This window comes from Camelus bactrianus, chromosome 23 (assembly GCF_048773025.1).
Source record: "Camelus bactrianus isolate YW-2024 breed Bactrian camel chromosome 23, ASM4877302v1, whole genome shotgun sequence".
NCBI classification, from domain to species: Eukaryota; Metazoa; Chordata; class Mammalia; order Artiodactyla; family Camelidae; genus Camelus; species Camelus bactrianus.
In genome coordinates this window covers 10,780,374-10,798,205 of record NC_133561.1, presented here as the reverse complement: position 1 = coordinate 10,798,205, position 17,832 = coordinate 10,780,374, and the positions used below count along the sequence as shown (strand labels likewise).

Here is a 17,832-nt window from a genome sequence, read left to right as displayed (position 1 = left end):
GTTGCGTAAAACTGCGTTCCACCTCAGACATGACGATCCCAGTTCACATGCCCGAACAATTTAGAAGCAAGTCTTTGATTTTTTTTTTTTTGAATGCCCAGTAGAGAGCAGGAAAACAGGCAACGACACGGTGACGGACAAATGAGAAAGTCCAGCCCTAAATAAGGAGCCCCGAGTGCAATAAAACACAGACAACGGCAGGACAAACTTAATTCTCTACCTTCCGCAGAATCCTTTCCCCAAATTAACTGAGAGTCTGCGTGTGAGTTCTTCTGTTCAAGGCAACAGAGATCTTAGGTCAGAAACCCAAGCCGGATTCCCTCCAGTGCTTAGAGAGTTAAGTTAGTTAGGTTTCTTTTCTAGCTTCCCAGAGGGAGGGGAAAAAAAGAAAAGAAAGAAAGAAAGAAAGAGAAAGGAAAAGAAAGGAAAGGCAAAGCCCGGGGTCTGGCGGGAGCGTCCGCAGCCCGCGCCCCCGCCGCCCTGCCCTCTCCGCGCCGTTTGCAGCCCCCGCGGCTCCTCCGCACCCTTCCTACCTGCCTGGCTCCGCGGCTCCTCGCAGCCTCCCGTCGCCTCCCTCCTGATTGGGCAGAGGCCCCCCAATCGGCTGCGCGCCTGGGCCGGTGGGACTGCATATGTTAAGCTCTACTTCATATTAATAAGCTCCAATCGGGGCTTTAAGTCCTTGATTAGGAGAGTGTGAAAGCTTTGGTCCCAACTGGCTGTGCCCATAGGCTTGTCACTAGGAGAACATTTGTGTTAATTGCACTGTGCTCTGTCAAGGAAACTTTGATTTATAGCAAGGGGTGCACAAATAATGGTTGCCGGTCGCACATGGATTCGGTAGAACTTTGCCTTCCTGAATCTTTTTCCCTGCACTACGAGGAAGAGTAGGTACCTCTTTTTTTTTTCCTTTCCTTTTTAAACTCGTCGTGGGGGTGCGTGTGTGGGGGTGGCCAGAATGGATCTTTGCGCCCTGATTCAGGTAATGCCCTGGGTGTTTTGCGTGCACGAGTGCTTGTTTGTGTCTGTCTTGTGCCTTTTGTGTTGAGGGTGATCTCCTAATTCAGTAAGTCGCGAATTGTTCTCTGGCTACAGTGTTACCTTTGAGGCAAAGCTCAGTGACTGTCAGTAAAACAGCTGTGTGACAGTCACTTCTTATTCAGGTGCTAAGAATAGGCACTTGGCACAAATGCTTAGTGAACTGTTAAAATGCATCTTTTACTAGGACCCATTTTCCCAAGGAAAGATGTTTTAAAATACAATATTCAAAATGATTTATACTATTGAGTGCCTCTTATGTATTTGCAGTTTGACAGATATTTTCAGCTCCCTGTCATTTCTTACGGTGCAGAGTTAGAGGCAAAATTGCACATTTACTAATTCTCCTTCAGAGAACAATTTAAAAACTAGCCCTGTGCAATTCGGGGCTGGAATAACGTTATTTGCATGGTTAGCATTAAGTCAGCACTTAACTGACAAATCAGTCCATTAAGTAACATGAGATTTTCACACATTATAAATATTTAAGGGGAGGGAAAAACTAAAGAAGAACCAGTAGTGACTTTTTAAATTTCCCCTTGACTAGACAATGCTGAGATTGTGGATTTGTTTCACATATCAGGTCCAGAAAATGCAGAAAAGTACTTTGGTTCTTAGATGCAGTTTAATTCGTATTTATGAATAATCTTTCTGCACAGGGAAATATATACATTTGGGTTACCAAAGCTGAGGGACAAATGAGGAGAGGGTAAAAGAGTAAATTAGGCATTCTTGTGTAAATGAGTCAGTCTTAAACTTAATTTCAGCCTCCTGTTAAGATAAAATATTAGTAGATCACAGGAGCTGTCACTGGTTCCTCTTTCTGTTGAGTCAGTTAAATTGCTTTGCTTTCACATTACGGTAATACCAACTGCTATAATTCTGAAAAGAGTGCTCTTGGCAAACATTTCTCTCTATAGATGGTGAAGAAAATATAAAACTCTAGAGAAGAGGAGGTAGTGCATTATAGGTAGATGTCCACTAGCTGTCCTTAGTGACTGCATATCGCATGGCTTTGTAATTAAGCAAGAGATGACAAGTGACTTGCAGTCTCAGAGGCTCCTCGTGTGTGTATGAGTGTGAGTGTGTGCGCGCGTGTACATATGCATGCTTGCATGTACACACTCACATACACACTCGCACCAGCATATTAGCTGAGGGATGGACGTAGGAGGGACTGGAAGGTGAGAAGGCTGTGCTTGCGTCAGTTTAAAACACTCCAAGGAAGAAACACCCTTAAATTCTGTGAAAATAAAAATGAAAAATAAAACAAAGGTGGGACGGCCCACCCAAGTGCAGTTGAAAGGTTAGCGCACCTGAGGCTGGAGAACTGGAGAGTTTAAAATATCTTCACATCAGGAAGGATGTATTATCCAAGCTCACCCAGATTCTGAACTTTCTCTCATTGATAGATAAACAAAACAAACTTTAAAAATCTCCCCTCCACCCCGGGCTTCTTTGCAGTTTCCTTGAATTTAACTTCTTATAGCTAATTTGAATAATTAGTTTAGATAAGCCTCTTAAAGCAGATGCATTTAAATGAAATCAGGGCACATGTCCTTTTGGCTTGGGCGCAAGATTCAAACTAGCTTTCTTTTTTTTTGGCTCCATTAAAAGTCATCTTTAAAAAATACAGATTTATTGTCTGGATGCAGTTCTGATGGTTACGTGGTTCACTGGACAGACAGAAAGATCTAATGCTTAGCAACGCATCTGCCTCTCTGTCTCAATTAATAAACCACAGAATTTATACATGCTATTAATATTCATAGTAATTGTGCTGGGTTAAACCCCATCACGTGTGTGTATACATAGAAATGAAACCAGAGTTATGCAGTTTCACCGGAAAAGATTGGACAGTTTCTACTTCGGAGGCTGTTAAAAAGATTCGTACAATTTATTGACCACCATTAGGAGAGCCTAAGATGTTAACCTCTAAGTATGTATTTTTTTATTTTAGGAAATGTGCCAGCACATTAAAGAACATAATACTTGAAAGCTTGTTTCACATTTAATAGCAGTAATAACTGATAGCATAAATAGATGAAAATAATATATCTGCTCATTTTGACATATGTGTCAGTCTGATCATTCTAAATGAGTGTGTTCATCACATGATTCCCTTTCAACCTCTGATTAAAATGTAACATTGACTACAGGATTATAGAGCGGACTTAATTTTACTGACTGTTTTAACAGTTGTCACAGCTGTTGGAAGAAGGAAAGGCAATTGAAACACTCCAAAGCAGGCAAGGCAAAGAGGGAACAGTTTAGTAAATTTCAGCCTGATCATTGAAATCCAGGCATCGAAAATTAAACAGATCTGTGTTTTAAGATTCCCTGTTTGGAACTATGCAAGTTTTATTTTGTGAGATCTACTCTTTCTCTTTAAGGGTTTGATTTTGTTTTTCCTCTGCCTCCTCCCTCCTTGTTAAAAGCTAAAGTAAATTGAAATACAACTATCCAAAAGTAATACTGTCATGTCAAAATATAAGGACTGAAAAATAGGCAGGAAGGAAAAATGTATACAGTAACAACAACAAAAAGCCTAAATCAGAGTAGATACAATTCTTTTAAAAAAGATGGGGGCTTGCCTGAGTCCTTTGAGATGTGATATTATTTGAGAACTATGGACAGACACTTAAAGTTTATTTTTCTAAGAAAGAATACTTAAACTCCAGACTTGGAGCTCATGTTACTTTTCTTCCTATTTCTTCTCTGTAAATCTGTTGCAAACACCTGCAGACTTAAAGGTAGGGGTTTTTGGATGATTTCTTTGTAAATTGCTGGAAGTGACAACCAGCTGCACTTAGGGGTAAGTGCTCCTAAGCTGTAGAGTCCGGTAACCTTGCCCAGTCACGTCACTAAAGAGAACAGATCAATTCTATTTCTCTAAAAATTAAATAACCACTGTACATATCCCAAACTGTATATGGTCAAAATAGCCAGACAGTGTGTATTATGTAACATTATGATTTTTCTTCTGGGAGCAAGCAAAAAAGTGTTCTGAGTTAATGGAATCAATGTGGAATGGGAGTGGTGAGTAAGTAACAGGGCACCCGGTGCTTCACTAGCCCTTTGTGTCAGTGTATTTATGTATTACCCTATACACATTGGGTGGTAAGTTTAGAAATCCTCTTTTTACAGAAAGGGCTGGAAAACAGCTTCCCATTTCCTGGGCAGAGGCAAGGGTGATGGTGTTGGCTGGTCCTTACAGGGATGGTTTCTCATCTTAATGTGTTTATGGCACTGCAGCTTTATTTACTGAGCCTAGTGTCTTGCAGCGGTAATTAACCCATGTTATTAGCAAAGCCCTTGTGGATATCCATTAATTCTCTTGCATGGATGATCATTTTTCCAGTGTTTTCCCCCCAATAAGGTATCATTGTTCTTTTTTTTTTTTTAATTCTAAATTGACGGCTTTTGATATATTTCTTTGATTTAATCTGACCTGTGATATATATTGGCCATCTTATAAAGGATGGTATTGTAATTCAGCTTTAAAAATTGCTAATTGAATCCAGGGGAGTAGGAAATGGTGGTTATTCTTTTTAAAGTAAAAAAGAAAATAAATTAGAGGCTTAAAAAGAAAATAATGCAGGAAATTAGTTTTAACTTCAAATTTTCCAGATCTTAGAATTTATGTTCTTTTGTGTCTTTGAGGTCTTTTAATCAGATTTTTACTGAGTTAATAATACTTTAGGCTTTTTTTTTTTTTTTTTTTTTGTAAAATATTGAGCCCGCAGAAAAATACTTGTGCTTCCTGTGCTGAAAAAAGATAAGGACCATCTCATTAGCCGGGCCATACTTTTGCAATTAATTTTAGGTACATGGTGCTATTCATCAAAGAGGGCAGGTAACTTCTCTGAGTCTGTTTAACAATACTTTCACAATACCTCACTTCTGCAAGAACTACAGACAAAGAAGAGGCCGTTCTTTTGGAAGGTAGGCATAATGCCCAATCTCAAGTCCGTATCACTTGTGAAAAATTCCTCAACATTTGTTTCAGCCTAGTGACTATACAAAATATTTCTTTGTTTTACTTCTAAAGTGCTGCTCAGCACTGAATGCTTTGCTTATATTATTTCATAAAATAAATTAAAATCTGTGCTTATGGTTGATACTTTGCCATACAAGTGGCAACTGATAGCAGTGATTTCTATTACACCAATTAATATCAAATAAACTTTTGAGAATCACCTCTCAAGCGTTTAGAAATAAGGGGAAGGCATTGGGTATCTCGATGGAACCTTAAAGTCATTGCAGCAGATAAGCTTTGCTCTGAATTTTGCTTCATAGAAAATTCAGAGAAGAGAGAAACAATACAATGTTGATCTGTTATAAGTGCATATGAGCTCCGGCCGCAGCCAGCTCTCTGGAGAAAATCTTTGATTACACTGGCCCCTGTTTGTTCAGTTTTTATCTCTTTTACATCCTCTGGCCTTGTATTAAATTGTCATTGTCCTAAAGCACATGAGATAGAAATGAATTACTGTTTTCTATATTCTCTGACAGTGAAATATTTAGGTTCTCTTTCTCCAATCATACTTATGTGTGTATTTGATAGTCCAGGGATGACACCAACATCCCTGCCGCTCGACATTCTTTCTTACTGCATTTTGTATGTTTTTCTGTTGATTATTATTCTCACAGCTGTGTGTATATGGATGCCCATGGTCTGTACCATTATAAATAAGTAGCTACACATATAGTACTTTAAAATCCAAAGCAGTCAATAGAATATACCACACACACGTGTGTGTGTTTGTGTGCATGTATGGTATGCATGTGAAATACGGGGAGAGGTGTATATGCAGAATATAGGTATGCTGTTGAGAGTTTTCATGTATGTTTATATAATAAAGTGGGTCTCAAATATTTTTCTAATCAGTTAGTTGCCAGTTAAATTTACCAGGCATAATTTTAACCTGGAATTAGTATTTCAGGTTTTTACCAAGTCTGATTTTAAACTAAATTGATTTAACCACTATATAAAAGACAGGTAACAGGTAACCTAGCACATTAATTTGTTTCTGATTTTATAAATTTTGAATTATTATCATGTTAAAATTCAGTATCTAGTAATCATAAATAACTTGTAAAATAGGAAATAAGCCACTAATATTAAATGCATAATTTAATGGTTTGGGCTCATATCCAAGAAATAGCTTTGAATTAGCTCTTGGCTACATTGTTTTCTTATACAATTGGGCCTGACAAACATATCTTAATGTAGATATGATAGCTTTTAAATAAATGCAAAATATGAATTTCATTTATCTGTACTGCATAAATATGTCATTTTCTTTTTTTTTTTTTGCTAAAAGCAAATACAGAAAATTAATAAGTATTCTATCCATATAAAATGTATCAATTGATTTCTGAATTTTTGAATTTTATTCTAGGAGGTAAATTTAAAGGTCTCTGATTTTGCTTAGTAAATCTGAATGAATGTTGAGAGTAAACACTTATCCAAATGCTCTTTCTTTTCAAATTCTTACTCCAATTCGTATTTTGTTTAAATTCCTTGATTCATTTCCTACCTTGATTTGTTTGTATAATGATTTAACAAATATAATGTTTCTTGTTAAAAAAAAAATCCTGCTGTTTCTTATGCCAATCCATCTGCCTGAAGTTAGCTGCTTTATTATCTGAGGGTGTTAAGGGACAGCCTTCTGCCTTTTGAAGGATTTACCTGGCATGTTATCCTGGTTTCAAATTCATTTTAGACTTAGTCTTCCAAGGTCTAGGTTCCTAGCTAATAAAAATAATTTCCATTTAGAAGTATAATAAACACATCTTTTCTCTCTACTTATTCTTTACAGAAGTGCCAGATGTTTCTTTTTCCCTGATTTGAACACTAGTTCTCAGTATTTTCCAAGTGTATTTTCCGATCAGTTATACAAAAGCATCAAACTGAGAAGATTTAGATTGTGTGTTGTGTATATGCCCCTACATGTGTCCTCCCCCATTAATTTTTTAAAAAATATTTGTAAATGTTTGGAGGAAACTTGCTTTTTATGTTTTGATTTTTCAAATGGTATGCTATTATAAGTGATGGCTATGCATGTATATTTGGAAGATCACTCACTCAGTAAGGCAAAGCAGTTAACAGAAAAATTACAGTTTTAAATAAATTGGCTTCTCACTGGCCAATTAAAGTCCATTTCAATATACGGCATAGATCTCTATGTGCATTTGAATATAGATGTATAACATGCAACTCTAGCCATTAGAAATGCAGCCTGTGGCTATGTGGAATTCTTTCACACAATATAATAAAGGAAAACACACTGGCTTTTGGCATTTAAAATCTATTAAATAGTCATTTGAGGTGTTAAACTCATAGAGCACCTACCTAAGATCAGATTACATGGTAAAAAAAAAAAAGAACTTAAAAGTAAATTTCTATTTTAATTATCAAAGGCAAGTCTCTGTCACATACATTCCACTGTGCCTTCTCATATGGCTTTGAGTGAAACAAAATTGCATATATACTTTTCATCACTTTGATTGGAAGTCCACATTATGGATAATGTGCTTTGGCAGCACTTACCTAGCCAAAGAAAACAAATTAATATCAGGCATACTGAGGGCTGTCAGGCATATCACAGACGTGTCAATTTAACTTTGCTTCCTCATACACCTCCACAAACAGTTGCTTAAGACGGTACTAAATAAAAGGGAAGCTACCAATAAATTCTCATATTGTATCAGAGACTGATGACAGTAGAAGCATAATGAAACCCAGCTTTGTTTTACTTCTCTTGAAAACTATAGCTATGGGAATACAGAAAACCTAGATAATAATGAGTTTCATTTAAAAAAAAAAGATATAACTGAAGCATGTTCAAATCTTCCTACTATTGTGGAAGTATTAATGGGATTTTGTTTCTAAAAAAGTCTGAAGTAGCGAGCCTCAGTTGCTCTTATGTGTGTTGTATATAAAGACTTTAAGAAGTGGAGAATCAGACAGAGCATTCTCAGTCCTTTTTTTTTTTTATTGAAATATAGTCAGTTTACAATGTTGTGTCAGTTTCTGTGTACAGCATAATGCTTCAGTCATTCATATACATACCTATGTTTGTTTTCATATTCTTTTTCATTATAGGTTACTATAAGATATTAAATATAGTTCCCTGTGCTATATAGTATAAAGAAATAAGCCAGAAAGAGAAAGAAAAATACCATATGATATCACTTATATGTGGAATCTAAAAAAAAAAAGACACAAATGAACTTATCAGTCCACTTTTAACAAGGGACTTTTTTTGTCGTACTTTGCATACATTTTTCTGAGAAAGAGAAAAAGAATCATGTGCTTTCTTCTTTATGGCTTATTCAATAGGCAAAAAAATTAAATTAAAAAAAGCAAATCAAGAACGTAGGCACCAAAATATCTTTGTACATGGTAATTCCTTTTTCATCTACTCTGGGAATATTTTACTCATTTGTAATAGCTTTTGAGAATTTAAACAAAAGACTCAATAAATAAATATGTTTACTTTCTTTTTAATCTAATATGAGTTAAAATGTTTGAAAAGGCATACTTTTCAAGGCAGCTAATGTGTTGTAACATTTTATATTGATAGGAATTTATTTTTCTTTGAAAAGAATACCTAAAATTATGTTCAGAGTTAGCAAAATTAGCGAGTCATATGAAAAATTATAGAGACTGAGGGACTTAAGAGAAAAATTCAAATGTGAGGTTGTTCAATCAATTGCCCTTTGCCTTCCATAATTCCAAATTACTGTAGTGCTTTAACTTCTCCAAAAATGTAAGATGGCCATGTTAAATTGTATTCATTTTTTTTTCCATGAGTGAAGGGATACTCAAACAATGCTTTCTTCATAGCCATTAACCTACTAAAACAGATGAGATATTTGGAAGAGGAATATTACACCCACAACCAAGTGTTCCTGGCCAAAGAAAGGGAAAGATAGAGATGATTGATGAGAATCGTGTCTTTTTCTTAGGAGAAAGTAACTGTATACAGTTGATTCTGGATCCTTTGAAATGACAGAAGCATCCTTGTTATCCATAGACTTAAATGTGACCCATCTCACCCGTCATGGGATCATGGTGTCACAGATGGAAAGGCAACCATCAGCTGAGTTGCGCTGAACTCCACACTTGGCTGATGCGTCTTACTGCTCCCCCATCTAAGGAAAGGCTCGTTCTGTTCTTGGAGTCTAGACAGAATCAGGAGTTGGGCTCAGGTGGGAGCATGTGGCTGCCTTTTCCTTTTCTCTCCTAGCCATTCAGCAAAGGGAGGTGAGGAACAAATGGACAATTTATGCACAGAAGCCCCAGCAGAGATTCTTTCCTGGGGTCAGGGATTTGTTACTCAGTTGTTCAAGGAGATTTCATATTTCTCTTATGTTCTAGAAATATCATTGTTATCTTTCATGCTCCAAAGGACTATCCGGAAATGATTAGGTATGTCTCTCAATTCGTATGAGCCATGAATTGGTTTAAGCATTTTTTTTAACAGATGGAAAGGGAGAGCAGCTCATTTACTTACGTTCGTCTGGATGAGGATTCTTTTTTCATACCTTTATATGGAACTGCTCAGTTGATTAAGTCTAAAGAATGAGAAAAATGATGAGGCTAAACACTCAAATTGTATTTTTGTATTTTTTTTATTTCCTTGTAGTGAACAAAACTTTAATGTCTAGAGCATTTTTGAGGGTTTTAATGATTGGAAAAATCTATCCTGAGAATGTGGTCACCATATGTGACAGCCTTGATTTCTATCTTGTCTTCAGTTTATGGGGTAAGTTCAGTGATATTGTCTATTGTCTTACTTTGCTTACAGTATAGAACTTCTCTGCCCCACATTGAGATAACCTGAAATGTGGGGGAAATGCCTGCTCAGTTCTTAAAAACTTTTCGGAACCCCCTCGATCCTAGCAGTAATTTCTTTGAAACTTTCTATTTTTCTGTTCATACATTTTGCTAAAGGATCATTTACTTTGGTAAAAGGTAAGTGCATGATGTCCAGCTCTATTTGCATCCACAGTCCATTTTATGCCCCCCTCCCCACCCCCTGAATTCCAAAGAGATTGCTTTCAACTTTTCATATTTGTTTTTCTTTCGCCTCTGTTTGTCGTGCATTCTAGCTGAGTGCTTTTATAGTGTTTTCTTGATTGTTGTCAGTTTGGGGTACTTGCTGCTGACATTTTTGTTAAGTTAATGTCACCACAGAAAAACCTATGGCCGACTGGAATCTGGCGACAGTGCGGGGAAGATACAACTTATGTTTGATTGTGTGTAAATGCAGTTAGTTAGTTGGGGGTTTATCAGATAGCTTGGCAGAAAGAGAGAGGAGCAGTACAAACTGTTTTCAGTAACTGTGCTGTTCATACACCTGATAAGATTGAGAGAGCTTTTCGAAAATGCTGATAGGCTTTGAATAAGAAAAGAATAATCACTTCCACTGGCACCAGCTTATCGGGAATGAGGTAAAATGCCAACACTTTTACATTAGTGAAAGTAAATGTTTTAGACACTCTGTGCCTTTTTTCATTCAAGTTAAGTGGTAGGGGTGCTTTTGAGTGTGTTGTAATGAATAGAAGGATTTATTACCTGGACTCAATTACAGGTGAATATGTTGATAAAGGAACCTTCAGCATCAACCGCAGCTTCTTTGATAAACAGGTGCATCTATGCGGTTCATTGTCTGGAGAAATTAAGTATTCCTTTTTCCACTCCAATTCTATTCAACATCATTTCTGATGTGAGAAGATGCAGTTCTGTCCTATGCCAGTCAAGTCTCCTTGTTTACCAGCAGATGGGTGACAGGCATTTGAAACTTAGCTTATCAGACTTGGAAAATGCTGGCATGCTCTGCGAAGTAAGTTGGGGCATCTGTAAGTTTCTGTCACTTCTGCTGCACCAGCAAACTCCTCTCCAAGAAATCTTCCCCCCCGCCCCAGGAAGACAATGAGATTAATTATAAATTTAGGGTACGTTAATGAGAAGATAAATGTATTTGTCCAAGTAGTAGTCCATTTTAGAGCACCTCCCCTTAAAAAAAAAGAGAGATTGGTTTTGCTCTTCAATATAAACCATTAACTTTCCCAGCACTACCCTCTCCTCCTCTTTGTAATTTGACGCCTGCAAATAATTTGGCGTATTCAGATTTGATAAATGATAGTGTGAGAGCAGATTGATTGATTTTGGATTACTATTGATTACTCTCAATGAGATCACTGTGACACACTTGAATCAATAGGATTCGATTAAGCAAGGCACCACCGCTCTATACATTCAGCCGCAGTGGGGAATTCAGGAACAGAATGTTCACAAGCTGATAAATTGACAAAGCGTTCAGCTTTAAATAGCCCTTTGTTCAGCACTAGTTCCTTAAAATATATTTCATTGGAAAGTTCGTTTTTTGCAACTCTGGGCCTTTCTGTGCAAGAAAGGTCATCAGTTTAAGGTTTATTAAATTTTAACTAAAAACAACTGGCCTCCGTTTAGGTGTAAAATAATTTAAGGACTTACTGCCAGCAACTTTCATGCCGTTGGGCTGTTGCTCAAAGGTTTTCATTCTTTTACGAAGATGTCAATTGTAAACATAAAAATGCATCACTGGAAATGTAATGGTTTAAGATCCAAACTGAAATAAAAATTCCTGCCTGGGGAAAGCAAGCACAATCATCAAACTAAGGGGGTCTTAACTTTTCTTCAGAAGTGGGCGCGCTTCAGAGCGGCCCTGGGAGGTGATCAGACTCACAGCGGCCGCTTCTTTTTTCCCTTCTTATCTGAGCGTGTTCATCATGTTGCCAACACTACGTGTAAAACCCTAAATATCGTTTGATCTGGAAGCCGCTGCTACCGCTGATACCCCGAAATCCTTCTGTTTTGAGCAAACTTACAAAGTCACTGGGGGGAAAAGATCGTCCATGATTCAAGTCCTTGAGTGAAGGATCTCAAGGATGACAGTTTCCATCCTATTGCACCTTGGTGTAGTCTTGACCCTTGGGGATGAAACCTTTGCTCTTTTCTGTTAAGCGATCACCAAATTGCTTCTCCAAAAGGTGATCCTTATTGTCACCGCTCCTTTGAATGTGTGAATAGTCTAATGGGCAAAACTTGATTTCCAGGAAAATTTTTACTGCTAGGGCCTCTGTACCCCAAATCTTAACAGGTCCAAGTCCTGAAATATACTTTAAAAAATTCTCCCATTTTGAGAGTAATTAAAAAACAAAACAAAACAAAACAAATCTAGAGGTGGCTTTCTGAGGGAAAACCAGGGGGAAGGCTAGTTTGGAGTTATGAAATTCCCAGCCAAAAGTTCAGGCTTTCTTTGCATGAAAATGAGATAATAGGATTCTAATTAAATAAGGCTGAAACACCTGAAATTGCCATTTTCCTAAGTCAGACAATGGTCAAATATAAACAATTTTGTGTGATTCGACATAGTAGTTGAATTTATTCCTATATTGTTTGTATTCCATAAACAAATTGAAAGTGACAACTCTTTTTTTTTATGTTGGGCTCTGTCAGGTGATGAGAGACATGAATTCTGTCTACATTTATGGGGAGTATATTATAGTATCATATCTGGACAACTTTAACACCGTTAGAGAGTTCTCAGGAACCCAGTATTATGCACACTGGAAACGTGTGCGTTTATCTGGCTTCTCACCTGTTTTAGCCACGCTGCTTCTGAGCATCCCCGTAAATTGTCCACCTGCTGAGGAAGAGTGGCACAACCGAGGGAGTTAGGCTCTGGTACCAATGCTCCAAAAGAGTACGTTGCTCAGGGTAAATTGTTGGAAAGCACATTGGGGAAAAGATGCCAACAGCTCAGATGCGTGATCCGCACGTTCTTTCAGTAACAGAACCTTGGTGCGCTGGTTAGCGCTTGGCCTGCTCCCCCCGGAGAGGCCTTCAAACCGCGCCCCGTCGTGGGTGAGGCGGACGCGCAGCTCCCCGACTTGGCAGTGGGGCCCTGGTGCCTTATTGGCTGTTGCGGGCAGGAGAGGTGCTTCGGGAGATGTAATAAAATGACCCCCAGAGTCTTCATTGGGGCCCCCAGGTGTGTGGCGCATCTGGGAGCTGCGCTATGCGGGCCCGGGTCCGAGCTGTCTGTGCCTACCTGCGGCCGGAATCCGGCTCCCAGACGGGCAGGAAACCGGCTGTGCCCTGAGCTGGGAGGGAGGGGGCTCGGGTGCCCCCGCTGGAAACATCAGCGCGAAGTGCATCTTGACTGAGGGTCACGTCAGGACTGGGTGAGTTTTCCTCGCTCTGGGTAAGCGCGTGACAGCTTACATCTTGTTTCTCAGAGACGGAGGGTGGGCATCGTTTACTGGAACTTGATTGAGCGAATGCCTCCGACTTGGTCCCACTGTCAGTCTCGGAGTTTTCCCTTCGTAGTGCATTTCCCCCCTGTCTGTGGCACTGCATTTGATTTATCACTGGTACTAAGATCAAAAAAGAAGGCATTCCTTTTGATGTTTGCTATTAGGCACATGCAGTGCAGGGTGGGGAGGGGGCGGGGGAGAGCCGTCTTAGCGTCCAAGTCGCTGTCCTGGTCCAACGGTGGCCACTGATGGCAGAGTATCTTTTTTCTCTCTCCGTTCATTTTGGATGTAAAATTCTGTGAATAGAGAGGTGAGCTATAGGATGTTTTAAATTAATAATTAGGTTCATTTCAGGTACAGATTCTTTTGGTAAGGACACAAAGAGAGACTGGCATGTACACCTGATTAGAGTGACTTTTTTTTTTTCCTGTATTGGCATTCATTTTACCAAAATATATAAAAAGCTGAAGAACAGAAATAAGCCAATGGGGTTCAGTCTTTCAGAAAAAGAGCAATCGGTTGCGTTTATTGTTGGGTGGCAAACTTGGGACATCGCAGCCTTATTTGCAAGTGAGAGGAGAGATTTGGTGGGATCTGCTTCTCCTGTATTCAGGCCCCGGCTCAGGCTTTGTCTCCAGCTCTGTCCAGTAGCTTTTGTCCAGCTTCTCAGTTGAGTGGGATTTCTCTGAGCAGCGTGAGCCCCAGCCCATCAGCAGGCTGCTAGTCAGCAGCAGGTGCGAACAACATAAAACAGGATTAACGCTGAACCAAAGTGTGTACTAAAAACAGAACCCCTGCCTTGCTTTTAAAAGGACGGCAGGGCTGGAAGATAGAAGTTACTCTGGTCCCGTCCACTCCTTGTTTACTAAACAGTGTTCAAGGGGCTTAAGCAAATAGTTGTTTAGGTGCCGGGAAGGCATGCTGGAGATCATGCACTCACCCTCGCTCTCCTTTTATAAACTCAAAACTTACGTGGAAAATTCTTCTTAGACTTTCAGAGGGGGGAAGCAAAACAGAACAGAAGTGGTCTAGGTGAATCCTGAACCAGGATTACAGGTTAATATTGCAAAGAGACTTCAAATTTAAAGTTGATAGTCATTCAGGATGCTCTATTTCCCACCACTTAGGAATATTACTGGTTGGTTTATTGTAAGATTTTGTGTGTGTTTCATAATGTGACTTAATTTGTAGTTTCACCTAGGTGGGTAAGCCACAAATAAATACAGTAAGTAATTTCATTAGAGATTATAGCCACCACTACCCCCATTTTTTTTTTTTTTTCAGTCAGTGCCACCTACCCAGGAGCAAGAAAGCTGGCAAAAAATGTCATAGTTAATGTAGGGGACTGTGTGAGTTTAACAAATTGGGTACTGCATTGAATTTATGGCATTTAACCACTTTTCTCTATATTTTGTTTAGGAAAGAGAAAGATGGCATTGAAATATATGTTTCTCTTTAAATTATGCTAATTCTAGTATATACCCTGTATCACGCTAATATTAGGATATCTGTGTTTTCTAGGTTTAGGGTATCTTGTATCTTGAAACTTTAAGACTTGGTCACATCAAGAAAGACATCTGAAATAAGGAAATAACAATTCATTCAGAGAAATTGTATTACACAGACACACACAGAGATACAGGCACACACATGTACAAAGTCTTCTTTAAACACATAGAAAGCAAATGCAGGGTTTTTTGCATTTGTGCAAAGTAGTACGACACTGATTTCTGATGCTCCAAAAAGTATATTCAAATATAGATATTTATATAACATGGATCTGTTTGAGAATATCTTATAGACTTTACTAAAAGAATAATTTTTCCATGTCAAAAATCAAAATTTTAATTATTCATTTTCAGCAACTTTTTTTTTACCATCCTTTATTGTCTTTTATATCTAGGGCTTAAATTGTAATTAACCACTCATTCCTTCACCTTTTGCTTGTATTTTCTGGTTTTTGTATTTTAAATGGTAGGTGTTTTTTTTTTAGCTGAAACTTTGCTCCTACTTTTATTTTGGAAGTAATATTGCCTGGCAGTTTAATTGTGACAGTCTGAACGCACATTCACTACACCAAGAATATCCAAACCATTATGAGATATATAAATCCTAAAAATTATATTTTAATTTTACAGTTACTATCTTAAAATGTTCATTTATTACCATTTGCCTGTTTAATGTGTTTCTCCCTAAGAAATGTCCATTTCCTTCTGTTTAGTATTAAGTACCCCTGATTATGTACATTAACGGGGTTGTGGGCAAATAGCTTAATGATAGTTAATGAAATCAAGTTTAGAAGATACCAGTTTAGAATTGATCTTTGCAGTGTATTTTCTATAGCCAACTCTCTAGTGTCAAATTGATTGCTTACAGTAACTTCTCACGTTGCATCATAAAAGATTACATGCATTCCTTTGCCATTTTTTAAATCATTAAAGCAATCAATTTTGTGCATTAAACTGCATTTTCTTGATCATTCATCCAAAATATTTGACTGTGTGCAGGCACTGTCCTGGGCACTAAGAGTCTGAAATAAATGAGGAAAATATACAATGATCTTGAGTGCATAAAAAAACACTTAAAATTGGACTTTTTATATTTAAGTCTTCAATTTATAGCTGGAGCAATCTTCAGCAAATGATTTCAGGAATTTAGGTAGCAGGAGTTTTACATAAAGCAAATTGAAGCTTCCATCCTGATTTTCTGGTTTGGGCCTTTTAAAGCTGGTATGAAGTTAGCACCCATGACCACAATTAGTTGTGTATTTTGACCCTCATGTTGCAAAAGCGTGGTTGAGGGTCTTGGAGCAGTCAGGTCTGGTCTGGCCTGTGCTCCCTCAGCTAAGAAGCTGGCCCAAGCTGGCTTCGTGTGAAACCTTTGAAGAATTGATCGCCAGAGTTGCCATTACATCTTCAAATGCTCTGCATTACTTGTATATGGTCTGTTTATTAGACTGGAAATGAAACTGGGAAAAGACTTTAAAAAGATCAGGTGAAAAAAAAATATTTCCCAGATTGTACGAGAAGCAAGGGGGATTTATCTGAACTCTAGAAGGCTTGTGTGGTTTGACTGGGAGGAAAAGGTCTGAATTAGTAAATTCATTCTAATCGAGGTAAATGACTGTTGAGAGGTCATTTTTATAAGGAAATCTTGCCCTTGATCTTGAGATAATCTCACAGCTACTGTCTTTGTCCAGCATTCCTGCAAAACTGTCCAGCTCTGTTCCCAAAAGCCTGGGATTTCAATTTGCCTGAGGACTCGAGGATGGAATTCAAAGCTGTTCTCTGTCTTTGCAGCATCTTCAGTGGATGCATTTTATTAAAATGTTTTATTTATATATTTTCCAGGAGATACAGCTTGGTTTGCTTCAGATTAAAATTATTCTCTTTTGCATTTTTAGATGTTTATAATTAGATGATTAGTGAAGTTAGGTAATAAGATTTATATTGGCATCAGTTAAGTTTATGGAAGGATTAAAATCATGGTATCATGGTACCATTGCCAATCCGAATATGCCAGAGGTATCCCGGGAGACTTTTTGTCAAATGTTTATGCTCAATTAAAATTTATACTACATGTTACTGAGTGGTTGTCTCATGATAGCCTGGCATCATGATGGTGCAAATTTCCCATTTCAAGTGATACACATTGCAGGTTTTTTATGTGTTTAGTGCGATGGAATTACGAACTTTGGAAGGGAAATGCTGCACTTTTTGGAAATGACACTAGAAATATGAGACAAAGAACTGTCTTAACTTGGGCACAGCTAATATTTTCTGCAACACCGAAAAGCTATAAAAATACAGTTTTTACCTCCTCCACTTGAGAGATGCAGAGAGCAGCTTACCTTTATAGAAATGCGTTGCAGACATGAGCTGAGTCATCTCATCTATATTTTCACTTCATTTGTGCTTTTTGCAAAATGCTTCTGAGAATACCTTTTTTTCCCTCATAGTCTCCCTGACTTTTCCAGTGTCCATCCCCTCGAATCCTCTTTTCTTCACTTTTTATTAAACTGACATGAAATTTGAAAAATGGATGCCTCCTTCTTAATGCACAGTGCCAAAAAAGCCTTGCGAAACCTTCACCATAGTCTTAAAAAACCCACTAACAAAGCAACAGCATAAAACATCCGGGGTTGCTGGAGGTGGGGGGCAGGGAGGAAGACGGCAGCTGGTAATTTACGATTCCTCTAGGATTGCACGTGAAGGATTTGCCAGTGCCCCACTTCCACCCCACCCGCAAACTACACACCGCTCAGTGTTAGGATGATGATAATGTACCTGGAAGGAAAGGCAGCCCATGCCGAAGCAAGCAGCATCAGACAGGGCGCCTTGCCATCTGCCCCACCTGCTGCATTCATGAGTCCATCTGGTGACTGCAATAGCTCATTGTAGGCCTCTTCTGAGCAACATTCGGGCTGAAAAGCAGGCAGTGTGAATTATTTAGGTAGCTAGTATAAATAAATAGAGGGGA

General features: G+C 38.3%; 1 protein-coding gene across 16 annotated transcripts in view; it reads left to right on the top strand.

Annotated features, from left to right (window-relative positions):
- Positions 1 to 17,832, top strand: part of ESRRG (estrogen related receptor gamma) — a 580,276-nt gene that overhangs the window by 367,591 nt on the left and 194,853 nt on the right. Inside the window, exon 1 of one of the 16 annotated variants that reach the window (XM_045509512.2) lies at positions 92 to 887. The exons of 12 other annotated variants lie outside the window; for them this stretch is intronic. In XM_045509512.2, the coding sequence (XP_045365468.2) occupies positions 832 to 887 (56 nt within the window). In that variant the 5' untranslated portion in view covers positions 92 to 831. Of the gene's footprint in view, positions 1 to 91; positions 892 to 17,832 lie in introns of those variants that run through there. 3 more of the 16 variants (XM_045509506.2, XM_045509507.2, XM_074351622.1) reach the window with 3 other exon arrangements.